The sequence below is a fragment of the Aspergillus melleus genome, assembly GCF_016097325.1.
Source record: "Aspergillus melleus strain CBS 546.65 chromosome Unknown contig6, whole genome shotgun sequence".
Lineage (NCBI taxonomy): Eukaryota > Fungi > Ascomycota > Eurotiomycetes > Eurotiales > Aspergillaceae > Aspergillus > Aspergillus melleus.
This window is the reverse complement of record NW_025763375.1, coordinates 575,193-591,414: the sequence shown is the minus strand read 5'-3', so window position 1 is coordinate 591,414 and position 16,222 is coordinate 575,193. Positions and strand designations below refer to the sequence as shown.

At 52.6% G+C, this 16,222-nt stretch overlaps 4 protein-coding genes across 4 annotated transcripts; 2 read left to right on the top strand and 2 right to left on the bottom strand.

Annotated features, from left to right (window-relative positions):
- Positions 1–429: 429 nt before the first annotated feature.
- Positions 430–5,864, bottom strand: LDX57_009977 (putative gelsolin repeat protein; the record flags this gene model as incomplete). Its single annotated transcript, XM_046091720.1, has 3 exons — positions 430–676; positions 741–5,568; positions 5,702–5,864. The coding sequence occupies 3 exons, from the start codon at positions 5,862–5,864 to the stop codon at positions 430–432; spliced, it is 5,238 nt and encodes a 1,745-aa protein (XP_045947697.1).
- Positions 5,865–7,357: 1,493 nt separating this feature from the next.
- On the bottom strand, positions 7,358–7,927 carry ARL2 (ADP-ribosylation factor-like protein 2; the record flags this gene model as incomplete). Its single annotated transcript, XM_046091719.1, has 4 exons — positions 7,358–7,560; positions 7,615–7,631; positions 7,696–7,806; positions 7,869–7,927. The coding sequence occupies 4 exons, from the start codon at positions 7,925–7,927 to the stop codon at positions 7,358–7,360; spliced, it is 390 nt and encodes a 129-aa protein (XP_045947696.1).
- Positions 7,928–8,960: 1,033 nt separating this feature from the next.
- LDX57_009975 (GNAT family N-acetyltransferase) lies at positions 8,961–11,278 on the top strand (the record flags this gene model as incomplete). The annotated part of the gene is made up of 2 exons (XM_046091718.1): positions 8,961–11,146; positions 11,215–11,278. The coding sequence occupies exons 1-2, from the start codon at positions 9,414–9,416 to the stop codon at positions 11,276–11,278; spliced, it is 1,797 nt and encodes a 598-aa protein (XP_045947695.1). The 5' UTR covers positions 8,961–9,413.
- A 481-nt stretch (positions 11,279–11,759) lies between these two features.
- On the top strand, positions 11,760–14,532 carry drs1 (putative ATP-dependent RNA helicase DRS1). The gene is made up of 2 exons (XM_046091717.1): positions 11,760–13,658; positions 13,727–14,532. The coding sequence occupies exons 1-2, from the start codon at positions 11,907–11,909 to the stop codon at positions 14,414–14,416; spliced, it is 2,442 nt and encodes an 813-aa protein (XP_045947694.1). The 5' UTR covers positions 11,760–11,906; the 3' UTR covers positions 14,417–14,532.
- The last annotated feature ends 1,690 nt before the right edge of the window (positions 14,533–16,222 follow it).

Here is a 16,222-nt window from a genome sequence, read left to right as displayed (position 1 = left end):
CATGAACAGATGGGTCTAAAGTGAAAAGGTTGGGTTGATGATCCATGTTCTAGCAACACTCAAGAAATGTGATAATACAACCAGTCGATCTGGTCCTCTCCAGAATGTCTACCCGTAAACCCTGGAGATAACCCATACATGCAACCAGAAAATGGCCTCCATATAAACAGCGCAAAGCACAGAAAAACAAGAAAGTAACTCCCGTGAAAAACATGCAAAGAGATCGCCCGAATTCGCTCCATCCCAAGGCTCCTTGGATCATGCTCCTACCCAGTTATGTCCTGGCGTTGGCTCCGATTGACCGCCGTCTCTGTACAAGCCAGTTATATGCACAATCCAAATGCACTTAATCTATCAACATAGAAAGAAGAATAGTAGAAACAGAAAGAAAATTAGACCGAAAGATCGAGCCGTAGATCAAGGGTTTGTCTAAGAGCGGATTGCCTCGATGGCAGCATTCAGAGGGAAGACGCGTGGAGGAGGCGTGGAGGGAGAGCGCGGCACCCATTTCCGGAATGCACTGCGACAGGAGTCGGGGATTCCTCCCAGTGCGACGTAGCTTTTGGGGATGAACGGTCGATCCTGAAGGGAGGCAGCGAGAATGCCATACTCGTGCGCGAAGACCACGGCCGAGGCGAACTCGCCTGGTCGGTTTGTTGATTGTTCGCCAACGATCCTGAACAGAGGGTTAATAATGAGTTCTTCAATCGGAATGGAAGTCCGTGCACGGAAATACTTACACATAGATCTCGAAGAAGATGTCCAGAACATAGATCCCCTTTCCTGCGAGATCCTTCTGGCAGAAAGGCTCCACCTCCTGGACAGTGTCGTTCGGTCGGATCACCGGTGATGCCGAGCCTGATCGCCGGAGCCAGAACCCAGACCGCTGTCCAAGCTCGTGGTCGATGCGAAGCAGCCGCAGGCGGAAACGGTCATGGTTGGGTTTCAGCCGCCAGAAGTCCTCATCCATGTAGTCGCCAGTCTCGGCATATGGCGGAAACACCTCAAAGAAACTCTCGGGCTCCTCTCCCTCGGTCACTTCTTCAAATTCACCCGTCAGACCCAGGTCCATGCCAATCAGTCGAGCTGCTCCAATCTCCTCTGCCGAGCTGCCTTTACCCTTCCAGAGGTACAGCTTTCCAAACATGGCCGAAATCACGAAGGGGTAGCCTGTGCACAGATTGCTAGGCGAGAGATTCACCTCATCGAACACCATTTGGCCCAGATGTTTCCGTCCGCAGAGCATGAAAATCGCAGATGAGCTCGAGCGGGAGCTAGAGCCCCGGCGCGTGATGAGGATGCCGCCAAGTGCCTGGATGAAGCGGGCGGTTTCTTTGCCCTGTTTGATGACTTCCAATTTGGCACCATTCTCCTTGGCGACTCTTCGTGAGAAAGACTGTGCATCGTCGACAGATGCGTCGGTTACATCGTCGCCGCACCAGAGATGTACTTCCGAGCGAATGCTACCTTCAGCCTCAAACATGTGCACGCACAAATACATACTGCCCTCGTATAGAATATACTCCTGGTTCACTGGGAGGTCCTGGCGCTTGCCGTCCCCCGTGATCTCCCACATCTGCTTCTTCAACGTCCGGATCTTCTGGTTGTCGCTCTTATTCTCTAGCGTCAACTGAGGATCGATGTCCACGCGGTTACTGGAGCTGGGGAATGTCTTGAAAAAGCCGGAGATGGCTTCCAGAGATTCATCCGCCTGGGGAACCAACGACGCTGAGGATCTCGGCGATGAAAGCTGATCGGCGGGGGCATTGAATTTCGGGGGAACGGGAGGGGATGGCAAGGCCTTGTCGCGGGGAGACGATTCCCTGGACCAAGGAGGCCCTACACCGGGGGTCTTCCGATATGATGGCGGCGGGTGGATCTGATTCTCCTTGAAACTTGTGCGCAGGGGCGAGGGAGATGGCGACGAGTATTGGATCTGCGAGGTTCGGGCCTGGCCAACAACCGGAGTTGACGGGTTCGAGGCCTTAGATGGGGGCACTGGTCGGCGAGAGGGAGAGTCCTCCAGAGTCTCGGCGTCTTCGCTGGGAGACCTTTCGTGATCGGAGAAGCGTAGGTCCAAACCAGGGGAAGGAGCTGGGCTCAGTCCTTCCGATTTTTGCTTGATATCAACCGAAGACATCCGGGGAATAGTCCTTCTGAATTCTGTAGGCTTGTTGGTTGCCGACGGAGCAAGTTGAGCCAAGCTGGTCTCCGATGAGTCTTGCGATCCAAAATCGATATCCGGCAGTGGCCAGTTGGAGCCACCAACAGCGTGCTCAGGAGGGTTCTTGACCTCTGGCTCCTTGCTATCCACAAACAGGGACGGTAATTCTTGTAATTCTTGCTTGTCTTCCAGTTCTTTCTTGTCTTCCAAAGAAGGCTCTGACTCCTGTTGGGGAGCAGCATTCGGAAGACGCCTCTTCGGGCCTCTCGCACGATTTTTCGTCACATGCGTGAGGGGCGCGGCTGACTTGGACGCTTCAACACCAGTATCGTTGGAAGAAGTCGAAGGAAGCGTTCTGTCGGTTCCATTCGCTGCAACGGGTGGCCCGCGCGATAGGAGGCCCGCCAAGGCAGGATTTATTCGGCCTGCAAGTTTACCTTTAGCAGCAGGACCTTCAGTGGCAGCAGGCGCAGTCGTTGCCTGCGCATCAGTGCTCGATGGCAAAGCACGCACCGGTTTGATGGCTTCCTCTCCCGACTCTTCTTGCTTTTTGTCCGTCACTGGTGCGTCATTCTGTTCAACTAAGTCGACCGGAGTGCTGTTGGCGTTCTTCTCGTCGTCACCCGTTTCTTCAAGTTTGGCGGGCTCAGCTTGAGGCTGGGGCGCGTCGGGCGCCCTAGGCTTCTGTTCTTCCGAAGCTTTAGGCTGTGTAGAGGAAGTGCCAGAATCCATAGGCTCTTGTGGGGATAGAATCGGGGGCTGGGTGTCTTGCGAGACCCGCGGCGTTCCAAAGTCCCTAAGGGAAGGGGATGTTGGTGTGTTGGGAGACACATCATTGCTGGGCTTGCTCAGAGTGTTTCGCCTAGCAATGGCTTCTGGCACCAGCGTTGGAGGAGCATCCATCTCTCCGGCAGTATTCCGCCTCACCGAGCCCCCGCCGGCTTTCATGGCTTCTTTCTGCTTCAGGATACTGTCTTTCAGTTCGTCAACTCTCTGCGACTTCTTCGGTCCTCCAGTCGCGTTGAGCGCCGCCTTTCCTTTTAAGATGTTCCCCTTAAGCTCATCGGGTGCAACATAGTTTGAGGTTTCCGTCTTCTTGAGCTTTCCAAATATATTTTTGAATTCTGGTTCCTCTTGACGCGACTCATCCTTCACCACTTCGCGACGTCGAAGATTAGCGCGGAAATCTATCACAGGAGATTGGGGCTTCGGACGGTTCAGCAGGGGATCGCGAGGAGAAGAGAGGGCCAAATCGACGCTTGACTTCTGGGCGATGTGGAGGGAAGGGGCACGCTTGCGCCCGGGAGCATCGTTCCCTGTGTTTTGTGGCTCAATTTCCGCCTTTGCCGATTTGTCTAGGATAGTTTCTGCCGCGGGTTCACTGCTTTGTTGAGGGGTCGACTCCGTGTTGTCCTCGGCTTTTGAATCCTCAGGCACCTCAGCGACATGAGCCTCAGGCTCTTCTTCAACCTTGTTCTCGGGTTCCTCTTTTACTGGGCTCTCGAGCTCCTGTTTCACCGGATCCCCAGGCTCCTCTTTCAAAGGGCTCTCAGGCTCTGCCTTGGCTAGGCTCTCTGACTCCTCTTTAGCCTCGATTTCAGGTTCTTCCTTGACCGTATTTTTCTCCTCTTGATCTTTCTTCTCGTGTTCCTCGTTGGACTTGTTCTCAGGCTCTTCCACTGCCTTATTCACAGGTTCCTCCTTGGCTTTCGACGTTTCCTGGACGCCCAGGAGATCAGGAATTCCAGATACACTTGAGGTCTTCGAATGACTGCCGGGAACAGCAGTTCGCATCAGCCCCACAGGAGTGACTTCCTTGAAGCTGTTCTTGCGGCCCAAATCGATACTGCCCTTGGACTGTCGGTCCCTCACCCATGGTGGTGTCGATTGAGAAGGCTGCTTCTTGTGCCGGGGGGAATCTGGCCGATTCAAGGCACTCTCCAACCAAGTCGATTTCGTGGGGCTCCACCGCTTCGGGTCCATTGTCCTCGACACTGCCGGACTGGTCGGAGGCAAAGATCCGGCCTCTGAGCCTTGATCGGTACCTACTGCGCTTGAGGATCTAGCGTGTAAGGAAAGAGGAGGTCTGCCGGGCGAGTCGTGATACCGTCCAATGCCACTTCCGCCGGACACCGGGGGTGTGGATGGACGTTCACCAGCCACCCCACTGGAAGATTTGGTGTTGAGGGCTAGAGGTGGTCTGCTGGGACTATCTTCAAGCTGCGTGTTGAAATTGCCACCAGGCACAGGAGGTGTCGCGGGGCGTTCGCTCTCTTTGTTACTGACAACCGTGGCTTCGCTGTGGCTAGATCCTGGGCGAGGATGTAACATGGAACCGTCCCTGCTCAACCTAGGAGCTGCAGGAAAGGTTTCTATGTTGCTAGGTGCCGCAAAACTATTTCGGTTGCTAGCGAACGAGTTTCCCCGTGCAAGTCCCGATGGAAGCTGGGCGCTCCACCGTTTTGATACGCTGTCCGATCGTTTCATCATCGCGCTCTGTACAAAGCCGCCCAGTCCCTTCGTGGGTGATGACGATCTCGAGCGCTCGGGAGAGAGTCGTCTGGGCGATATGGGCGACGTCTGCTCCTCCGAACTTGGCTCGGTTTTCGTGGGCTCCAGTTTCTGTGCACTCGACAGAGGGATCGGTGAGCCGAGACCAGTAGCCGTCGACACCGAAGATACACTCGAATACCGATTACTTATACTGCTATCCGCAAATATCGAGCTTGCTCGGGATGGTGAGCGTGACCGCGCCACCTCCGGGAGTTCCTGCTCGGTGGCTTCTTTCTCCGGTTCGGGGGTGTTTTCGACTTCTGGAACAGGTTCTTTGTTACTACTCGCTTCCGGAGTAGTCTCCGGGACAATTTCTTCTGCAGGTTTGTTGCGAATTGGAGAGCCGAGGGTTCTTTCCGTTGGATTGAGTATAGGGGGCTCCTTAGCTGCGGGCGACAACGCATTCGGGCTCCGAGGCGCCGCATGATCATCATTCGAGGTTGTAGACATGGCTCTCCAGCGATTCTCGCGGGTGGGGGAGCTAGAGAAAAAGGATCTGCTGCCGCCAAGATCCCGCGACGACGGTCTTTGTTGCCAGGACAAGGTTCCCGTTCTGCTTCGAAGAGGCGATGTGGAAGTTGAGGGAGGCTTAGGGGACGTTTCAATTTCGCTTCCTTCCGCTCTCGACCCCCTCCGACTTCCGTCGGTCGTCATTGATACGTCGTCTCGAATAAAATCTGACTTCGGAGTGGATTCCCGCTCAGGGTCGTACCGTGTTGGCTCAAGTCGAGTTGGCTCGAGTTGTTCGGGAGGGTCGATTGCTCGCGGTGTGGTGGGTGGAGGCATGCTCAATCGAGCCGTATCGAACAGGGGAGGAGAGTCTTTTGTCGGCGAGATCGATCTAGCCCGCTCTACATTGACACCCCAGAAGAGGCACGATCAGCTTCTGAGATTGACAAGCCGGCGACAAGTACAGTTGTCCATTGAGACATGTCAGGACAGCCGCGACCGGGGAGAACGAAAACACAAGGGAGGCCACAATACCAGCTCTTCTCGCCTGTCTTTCCCGTCGACCCTTCAAGATCTCCTCCTCCAATTTTTTCGTGCGTTCTTCGTCCTCCTTGTCGCGCCTTTCGCCTAACTCCCGAATACGAAGCAGGAAGTCATTGACATCTTCCGAGCCTTCGGCTCCGGCTGTGGAAGTCATGGCCACCTTGGCACTTGACTGGTCACAAAATGAAAATTAGAAGAAGAAAAGAAAAACAAAAGAGACGCAAGGAAAGGTCTAGAAAATAATTGACCAGGTCCGGCAGACGGCCAGAAGGGGGGAGTGAAGAAAAGAAGAGAGAAAATCTGCCAGTGTATCAACCCAATCCAACCCAAAAACAAACAAGCACCAAGAACTGTGGGGTTTGGATTTGGCGAGAAGACCCAACGAGGGGTGAGGATGGTGAGGATGGCGTGGCGTGGTGATATGAAACCCGATGATTGAAGAGAGGGTCGATAGCGACAGACTTGACCGGACGAGTGTCACCACAAACCCCGTCGTAGGCGTAGTCGATGTAGATAGCCGAGACGGACGAAGAAGCGTCCCTTGCAAAAGCGACAGGAATCACGTCGAGATCCGGCTGGGATTCTCCGCCTTAAACCCTGAGCCGATTTCGCCGGTGGGCCCAAAGGGGCAATAATCTCAATGAATCGTAGATAATACTGCTAAATTATTCCGGCGCTGCCTTACTGCGATTACGTCGGCTGCCAGACTAGACCAGGCTAAGCCAACTAGTTTGTCGTCACTTTCGTTCTTCGAAGCCAAACGAATTCGGTGGTTTATTATGATTTTCCTGCCTCGGGCATCCACCCGCCGCGGAACCATGGGTCAGGTGATCCCGTTGCCTGGCGGCTCCTGCATTAGTCAGCGCGGTCCGGTGAAGCGCGGGTGCTTGCCTGAGGTGTCTGTTACAGTCCCTGTTCGGTGCCAAGTCAGAGAATTACAGCAAGTCATTCAAGATCATCTCACGGTCAAGTGTACCTAGAGGCTTACAGTGATGCTCATGGCCATGACTGTTTCAAGCTCCACATAAGCCACAATGTGAGTATGCAACGTGCCCTGCTTATCGGGTTCCTGCAGAAGCAGACGCTCCCTGCAAACAATTATATATATATACCCAGCCACCCATTGTCCAATCGCCCCTAGCATGAGGTACTTTGTTCAGTAGACCCAATTTGGCTATAGGGACAGAGGCGATGTCGATCTATATACCAAAAAAGAAACATAATAGAGTGGAATAAGCCAAAAGTATTGCTTTGTTATCGATTGATCATTAATGGTCATATGGCGTACCTCTCAAATGCTATAATTAGTAGAGGAACAGTCTGTCCTTTGCGTCTTGCACCACCCAATCCAGACCCTCATGGAGATTCCTCCCTGTCATCGCACTGCAAGGCAAGATTCTCCATTTATGAGTATTTATTGCATCGAGACAAAGTCGCTAGAAGAGAGTCAGCGAATGTGGAACGGCAACCGACCAGCTGTAGGGAACTGGCAACACCAGAGCGGCAAAAAGCAAAAGTCAAAACAAAGACAAAAACAAAAATAAGATAAAATTACCTCTCGAACCTCTTGCTCAGTCATACACCCCTCTACATCAGTCTTATTCAGAAAGATCAAAAGACTGGCCCCCGTAAGGCGCTGTAAAACCATCAGTCCGGGATGCTCGAAAGAACCTTCACGCGGCGGGACCAGCAAAGCGGACGTACCTCTTCCACGAGAAGACCAGCTAGCTCATCACGACAATCCTCCACACGGAGACGGTCGGTCGCATCGACAACCCAGACGAGGGTATCGGTTTTCTCAAAGTAGTTCTTCCAGTACGAGCGTAGGGTCTTTTGACCGCCGACGTCCCCTGTTGGCTTGGCATTAGCATGAAGCCGAAAACGTCATCCGTTGTCGTCCTTACAGATGTTTAGGCGGTATCTGGGAGCATTTTAGCATCTGTCGTTGCGATTCTCGAAAAGAATGGATAGGAGGTGGTCCATACCCTTGGAAATCTATGGTTTTGATGATGAATCCTAGCGTAGGGCTGACGGTGGTGACGTCTTCTTTCATGATCTGCTTGACGATGGTGGTTTTGCCCGCATTGTCTAGGCCACTGAGATGGGATTATCTGTCAGCAAGACCGTTTGATATATGAATTTAAGTTAGGAAATTTACAGCATCAAAACCCGCATCTCCTTGTCCTTTAGACGGGCTTTCCTTAGTATGGACAACATTTTGGCTGGCGGGGTCTGGATGGTTGAGGAGGGTAAAAGCGGCAGAAGAGGCAAAATTCCATCTACTTCCATACAAGGGTGATTCCGCCGTATCAGTTGAGTGAAGGTCACGGGCATGTTGATAGATATGCAATTTCACAAAATCATAAAATCTGAAGACTCTTCTATTTTACATGTTGTACTCTTCTAGATTTAACTTGAAGTACTTTTCACAAGAACTACTGACTATACCTCTGACCCTTTATTAGCGGGCTTTAAAGCAGCAAGCGGTATAATTGGTGCATCAAGACATTTGCAAACTTTAGCTATACACCTCCTTGTCTATCAAGTACTGGATTCGGGTCTGCTTATGCGCTTGACCGCCGTGGCCAGACCCCCTCTCTATCTCCTGCACTTTCTTCAGCTGCCTAGGCAGAATTCTTCACTACTCTTCCCATCCATCGTTGAATAACGTACCCTCGTACCCTTTGTTCTGACCTACTTATTGCTTCACGAGCTTTAACATCCAGAGAACTATCTGTTCAAGAATGTGAGTTGCCCACATACAGCCAAGCATAGATATCGTGACGGTTGACATGGCATGTTCTGATAGACAGCACTCAAAGATCAGTAGAATCCACGATGCAAATAGAAAAAGGAGTCACAGGTTCCTCGGACAATTATGAACAATTCGACAGCCCAGATCTCTGGGTGAGATGCCGAGCGGCAAAGGAGCAGCTGTACACAGAGACAGACTTTTCGGTCAGGTATAGAAAGACAACACCCAACCTGTCTAGTGAACTGCCTGAAACGGAACCCCTGGGTGCCGAGACATACAACGAAGAGCCACCAGAGCGAGAACCAGAACAGTCAAGTATAGAATCAGATTTGTCGGTGGTCGCTAGTGTAAAACTGCCAACAGTGAACCCGGCTCGTTGGCCTGTTGCTGCTGACACCCACCTCCACGATCGCCCCCCCTCATCACAACAAGAATCTGCAAGCGAGAATCAAAAAAAGGAGAAGCCCAACTCACCTTGTGTACCAGACTCGTTTTCTGCACAGGACTCACCTTCTGCCCCAAGCTCACCTGCACAAAACTCACACCTAAAAGCTGGTGTGAAAGTTGCGCATCCTTCAATTGCTCTTTACATTGCACCTCATCTTAGAGATCCGTCTTTGCGAGCGCTTCGTCCCCAACAGCGGTACAGCACTTCTCGTCCCTATCGCCCCATCCCCGCCCGCAGTGAATCAAAGCAACACCCGATTTCTTCTGAGACCCGGCCCACCTTCTTTAAGTCTCACCTCGTCAGCCCTCCTCCAAACCCCTCTCGACTGAGAGGAGAGGTCACACACGCTCCGGTTCACTCTCAACCACCACCCCCGTCTTCTGAAGCTCAGAAGGACACAGACCTGCAGGGTAAGTAATCGCATAGAGGCGTACCCACATATCATGGCATAGCTAAAGATAAGGGAACCGACAGAGACCAAAGAAACCGAGGTCGAGAAGATGTCTGACACCAGCTCCGATGAGATAATGCTGGCTCGTGGAAACAAGTTTCGAGGCAGCAAACAAGAACCACCAGTCCTAGCCAAGCCATCTCAACATGCCGAGGAGCGAGCTACGCACAAGAGCTCCAAGGGTCGCAAGCCTTCGAATGTCCAGCCAGATTCCGACAGCTCACTCGAGCAACAAGAGAATGTTCGAGCAGGCAATGCTCCTGGCCCATCCGCTGCTCCCAATCAGGGGAAGCTGGATGCGAGGGAGGAGTTGCGACGACTGCGGGAAGGAATGGGTATGGAGATCATCAAGAATGCCCATAACAACCGCTTCAAGAACTATGACCGCGATACTGCAAGTCCAGAGTGCTTGGTCTCTTGCAGAACTGGACCAGGGACCGACCCGAAGTCAGAGTTCTACCGGATCATGGCAAGGCGTCGTCGCGCAGGGAAAGTCGCCATCGTTATTCTAAAGGAAAAGTCTTCTTCCTCAGCTGACCCATCCTCTGATGTAGAAGACGAAAAAGAAGTACAAGAAGTGGCCATGGACCCCCTCGCTGCAGAGATAAAGCATGTTGCGCAATGGGACGCATACCAGGAAAGCCCTCACGTCTACCCGATCGTTGAGGACGGAAACATGCGTTTATCAAGGACTCCAACGGCAGAGCATAAGCGCATCGAACAGCAGATGTCGCAAACTGGTATCGATCTGGCCAACGCAGAGGTGGACAAGGACATGCCACGCCCCGGTAACAAATGGACCGACGCCTTCTACGCGGACTGGGAATACCGGCCTCGCGCATGTTCTAGCTTCGAGGCCTTCCGTGACTGGTTCCGCCGCTGGCTCGACTCCACCACCCAGATCTGCTGCTATGCCGATATCTACCACAAATCTTTCTTTGATGGCACAGCGCATCCCGACGGCATACGCACCATGTACATACCCAATCTGGAAGACGAGGAGATTTTCCTTGACACGAGCGACGAATTGACCATGCTCCATGCACACGAGACTGCGGAGGGATACAGCCACAACTATGTGCTGCGTAGCCGAAAGAAAGAACAGGAGGCGCAGCTTCGCAAGGAGTTGAATCGAAAGGCCTACATCGAAGCCATGAGGACCCCACCCCGGGAGAATCCCAATTCTCCCAAGGCAAACATCTACCTGCGACCTGCCCAGCTCGAAGACTCCGCCGGCATTCGCAAGATCATGAACTGGTACGCCGAAGAGTCCACATTGAGCACCGACACCCACACCCTCGAAACGGGCGAAGTGCGCCAGCGTATCGAAAACTGCCTGGAGAACAAACTGCCCTTCATCGTCGCAGTTGGCCGTAGAACGGGTCCCAGTCGAGAAAACCAGCCCGAGAAGATCCTAGGCTATGCCTTGGCCAATGACACCGTCGGCCTCAAGAGCAGCGGTCGGTACACCGCGGAGCTCCAAGTGTTCGTCCGAGACGGACACAAGCGCCAGGGCATCGGACGGTGTCTGATGGACAAGCTCCTGGAGGTCTGCGATCCCACCTACATCCCCAAACTCGGCTACTCCTTCAACGCCAGCTTTGACGACCAGCCGAGGTTCCGCACCGGGGGTTGCCGCCGGCTGGCTCGCCTGATCTTCGCCGTTGGCTATCAGTCTGACCGAGGCTCTCAGGTCCAGTGGTTAAAGGATTGGCTGCTCGAGAAGTGGGAGTTCGAGGAGCAGGCCGTTCTGAAAGGAGCGCGGGTCAAATTCGATCACTTGTGAGTCTTCCTGCAGTAGTAGCTATAACTTCTCATCTAGGATGACAAGCAAGTCTAACCATCAACAGCAACGACGTCGCATATCTTGTGCGGACCATTGGGTACAGCTCCAATACCAAATTCGAATACTAAGTCCATCATGCGTCGCTTTCTGGGTGTTTAAAAGCTCTTGTTTTGGCCTCGTGAGGCAATTTTCGACAATCAGATGCTTTCTTTTGTTTATTTCCCTTTCCCTGTTCAGCTTAGGCGTTACGGTTTGATTTGAATTAGTCACAAGGCCAGTGAAGAACTGGTAATAGCCCCCCCAAAAAAAGGCGAAAATTTGGGAAAACCAAGGACTGTGAACTGGAAAAATATGCAGTGTACTCATTTTTTGCGGGTTTATCTATGCGTGGAAGGGAGGTTCGATTTTATGGAAAAGTCATCGGGCAGGCCAATGGATGAATCCAACCCGATATGATCAAAAGCGGATCCCTTCTAATTATCCCCCAATCAGCGTAGTGCATCGTCTCTCCGATTTCCTTCTGCCGGTCAAGTCTCTCACCGCCTCCGCTGTTTGAACTTTTTTTTCCCTTTTCTTTTCCTCCGAGCATAGATGAAGATTAGGTGCGGTAGACGGTGAACCATTAGGAGGAATTGGTCACAAGTCTTTCATTTACGTTTTTCCCGTTCTATTTCTTTCTTTTCTATTTTCCTTTCTGGTAAAACCTGCGACAACATTTCCCTCTACCTCAATTCCCCCAAAAAAGCACCGAGCAAGATGGCTCCCAATACGGCAGCCAAAAAGCGTTCCAGAGACGACGATTTCGTGCTGACGCTCTCTGACGACGAGAACGACACTTTCGGAAAGACCACGGAAGATGGCGACGAAGACGAAGAAGACACGGCTCTAGCGGGCGCGAAAAAGCGCAAGAGAGACACGCCGGAGGCCACGGCCAGAAAGAACAAGAAGCAGAAACAACAACAACAGAAGAAGTCAAAGAATGGCAAGTCGAAAAAGGACGAGAAACCGGCTGAGGAACCTGTCGAGGAGGAGGACGATGAAGACGAGGAGGAGCATGCTGGCGATGACGACGGCGCTCTGAACCCCGATTTTGAGTTCGACTTTGGCGGTGTTGCGAATACGGTTACGGAGGGCTTCGATGGATGGGGCGCCGATGATAACGATAAGGCTAAGAAGGGAGACAAGGCCGGGGTGGACATTGATGATATTATCTCGCGACGAAAGGCGAAGAAGGAGGCTCAGGCGCAAAAGAAAAAGAAGAAGCAGGAGCCCGAGAGCGAAAGCGAAGCCGACGATGACGAGTCGGACGGGGGTATGGAGGTTGATTTTAAGGACGACGAGCTGCTTGCTGACGACGGCTTCGGTATGGGAGCCGATGGCGAGGCTGAATCTGAGGAGGAGAAAGAATCTGGCGATGAGGAGAAGAGCGAGGGTGAAAGCGATGAGGATGAAGACGACGATGACGATGACGACGACGATGATGCCGCTTCCGATAACGACTCCGTTGCAACGCCCGTCAACCACCCCGATGACGATGCCTCCGATAATGGATCCGATGCCGAGAGCGAGATTGACGCCGAAGAAGAGGAGAAGCGCAAGGCCTTTTTCGCGCCGGAGGAGAAATCAAACGAACAGTCTTCGGCAGACCTGGCGAAGATGTCGTTCCAAGAGTTCAACCTCTCCCGACCAATCCTGCGTGGTCTGGCCGGCGTCAACTTCACCAACCCGACTCCCATTCAGCGCAAGACTATTCCCATGGCTCTGCTGGGCAAAGACATCGTTGGTAGTGCCGTTACCGGTTCCGGTAAGACCGCTGCCTTCGTTGTACCCATCTTGGAGCGTTTGCTCTTCCGTCCGCGCAAGGTTCCCACCAGTCGCGTTGCGATTCTGATGCCTACTCGTGAATTGGCTGTCCAATGTTACAATGTAGCCACAAAATTGGCCACCTACACCGACATCACCTTCTGTCAGTTGGTTGGTGGTTTCAGTCTGCGTGAGCAAGAGAACATCCTGAAGAAGCGACCCGACGTGATTATCGCCACCCCCGGTCGTTTCATCGACCACATGCGTAACTCGGCCAGTTTTACTGTTGATACCCTTGAGATTCTGGTTCTGGATGAAGCCGATCGGATGTTGGAAGACGGTTTCGCCGATGAACTGAACGAGATATTGACGACCATCCCTAAGTCCCGACAGACCATGCTTTTCTCCGCCACCATGACGGACACGGTCGACAAACTTATTCGAGTCGGACTCAACCGACCCGTGCGACTGATGGCTGACTCTAAGAAGAACACCTCGGCCAACCTGGTTCAGGAATTCGTGCGACTACGACCCGGACGCGAGGACAAGCGACTTGGATACTTGCTCTATCTGTGCAAGGAGATCTACACGGGGCGAGTTATTGTTTTCTTCCGACAGAAGCGCGAGGCCCATCGCGTGCGCATCGTCTTTGGACTGCTGGGTCTTAAAGCGGCCGAGCTGCACGGTAGCATGAGCCAAGAACAGGTATTTCTTAGTCCTTTCTGTCCCGACCCTCATTCGATCACGAAATGCTAACGCGAACTCAACTACAGCGTATCAAAAGTGTGGAAAACTTCCGTGACGGCAAGGTGGCCTTCCTGCTGGCAACCGATCTGGCGTCACGTGGTCTCGATATCAAGGGAGTCGAGACGGTCATCAACTACGAGGCGCCCCAGAGCCACGAGATCTACCTGCATCGTGTGGGACGAACGGCCCGTGCCGGCCGCTCTGGTCGCGCCTGCACGATTGCCGCCGAGCCGGACCGCAAGGTGGTGAAGGCGGCCGTCAAGGCTAGCAAGGCGCAGGGGGCCAAGGTGGCCAGCCGCGTGATCGAGCCGGCCGTTGCCGACGACTGGGCGGCGCAGGCCAAGGGATTGGAGGAGGAGATCGAGGCCGTGCTTAACGAGGAGAAGATCGAGAAGCAGATGTCCCAGGCGGAGATGCAGCTGAACAAGGGCGAGAACCTGATGAAACACGAGTCGGAGATCATGTCCCGGCCCAAGCGAACCTGGTTCGAGAGCGAGAAGGACAAACGCGCCGCGCGCAAGCTGGGTGCGACGCAACTCAATGGACCGGACGCAGGCGGCAAGAAGGAGAAGAAGAAACTGAGCAACAAGGACAAGAAGCGATTGGACGACAGCCGGCAGCGCCAGGAAGGCAATATTGGGTGGAAGAAGGGCAAGGGCGACCGAGAGGCGCCGAAGTCGAATGCGAAGGGCAACAAGAAGAAGGGCAAGAAATAGGGGCCGGGGGAAAAATCGAACCTGTAGATAGCTCGTTTGTCTTCATAGATCTCAAAATTATCAATAATTTTCGACGTGAACATACTACGACAAGGACGGTACGGCCCAGAGACATACTGCAATTAACACAAGATAACCAACTTATCAAAGGGCCTTTTACACCAGTGAAATATTTCTACAAATCCTGCTGAATAGGGTGAAGTTTTTCCCTCTCTCATACAGTACAGGACTATGCACAACAGTCTCTTAAATCGCTCAATTTATTATGCAAACAATCTAGAATGACACCAATCCACTGGAGACCATGCCGTCCCATGATACTCTTCAGTCACATGAACCCTCCAGAAACAACAACAACAGGAACAACAGGAACATCAGGAACGATAAACCAGACCACCCAATTACTGATTGGCATGACCAGGTTCTATTAGACAACACCAGGTGTTCCTCACCAACACCCGCAGTAAAGTCTTGCCGACGATCAGACGCATACCGCTTATTTGCCTGCTTGATGAACCCATCCCGCTGTTCTTGAGCCAGGTCTCTAGCATTTCGATAAGCGGTGATACCCTCCTGGAAGATTTCGGGGCTACCATCGAGCGACCATTTCCCCACCTGTGTCATCAAATAGTCGGTGTTACGGTGTGGACGATTGCTGTTGAATCTGGACTGTGTTGGATGTGTCGTATATAGCCCCAGAGTTCCGGAATGGTAAGTAGACGTCATCGTATAGGCGTTATTATCGTAACTAGCAGGTGTCGTGGTGGTACAATCGCTCCTACTACTGTTCCCAAATTGCTGGAGGGAATGTATAGCTCGCGCCCCTAGAGCACCGTCATAGCAAACCTGTCGTCTAACCACAGGAACCGAACCATCATGACCTTTTGCTTCGACGAAGAAATTCGGCGCGATAGGACGGTTGCTCTTGGCTGTCGGGATAACCTGGTCCTTGAGTTTCTCCCGGATAGCGGGGTGAAGCTGATTTCGCCGTGCGCCGTGGTAAAAATCAGGCATCGCGTCGGCTAGAGTTCCATCAGTGAGAGGGGCAAGTTTCTTGAATGGATGGTCAGCGCCAGTCTGAAAACAGGTCTTTTCCTCGCCTTCAAGGATCGGAAGGATGTTCTTGATGACTAGTCGTTCATCAGCAGCGTCCTCGTTGAGTCTGACAAATCTTTCGTGTTCCTTTGCTAAAGTACCTGGCGGCAAAGCAAGTGAAGGCCGAGAGGTTCGTAGGATTGTTCGAATTTCCTCGAAATTAGCGGGTTTGGATGGCGTGGTACCATCTGGGTATCTTGATAGTGGCAGGTAAATACCATGATTCGCTATGTGTTCCTCAAAGTGTGGATCGTAAACAGTCGTATTTTTTGGCTTGGTCTCGGGAACTTTCGCAGGGGGTGTTCTATTAGATGTAGGATCTATAGAGTCCTCGTCAAAGCCGGATGGTGTGGGATGCTAGAAGTTAGTGGTATTTGATATCTGACTTCAGGTAAGTGATGGCAACTCACGTTTCTAATATCAGATAGATCCGGCCCTCCATAGCGGGCAAGTCTTCTGATCTCTTGTAAAGAAGCAGTAGAGCAGGTGCGTAGAAAGTCAGGCGCAAAGGTGCAGGGACAAGAAAATGAATCCTGGCGTGGAGAGAGTAGTAGTGTATGTCTTCGATTAGCTTCCCTCAGTGAGCTCTTTGTCAACCACAGCCTAGACAAGTTATCCCAGAATAATGGAGGAGGATGGAAGGTATGTTGCTTCCGCTGACGATGTTGACGCTTGGAAAACGGCATGGAGAGGGAAAGAGGAAGGTATATT

What these genes read in the sequence shown, in the direction of transcription:
- drs1 (XM_046091717.1), top strand. Translation starts at nt 11,907, where the DNA reads ATGGCTCCCAATACGGCAGCCAAAAAGCGTTCCAGAGACGACGATTTC. An exon ending in GTAGCATGAGCCAAGAACAG is followed by an intron (nt 13,659 to 13,726) that starts GTATTTCTTAGT and finishes ACTCAACTACAG; the next exon opens with CGTATCAAAAGTGTGGAAAA.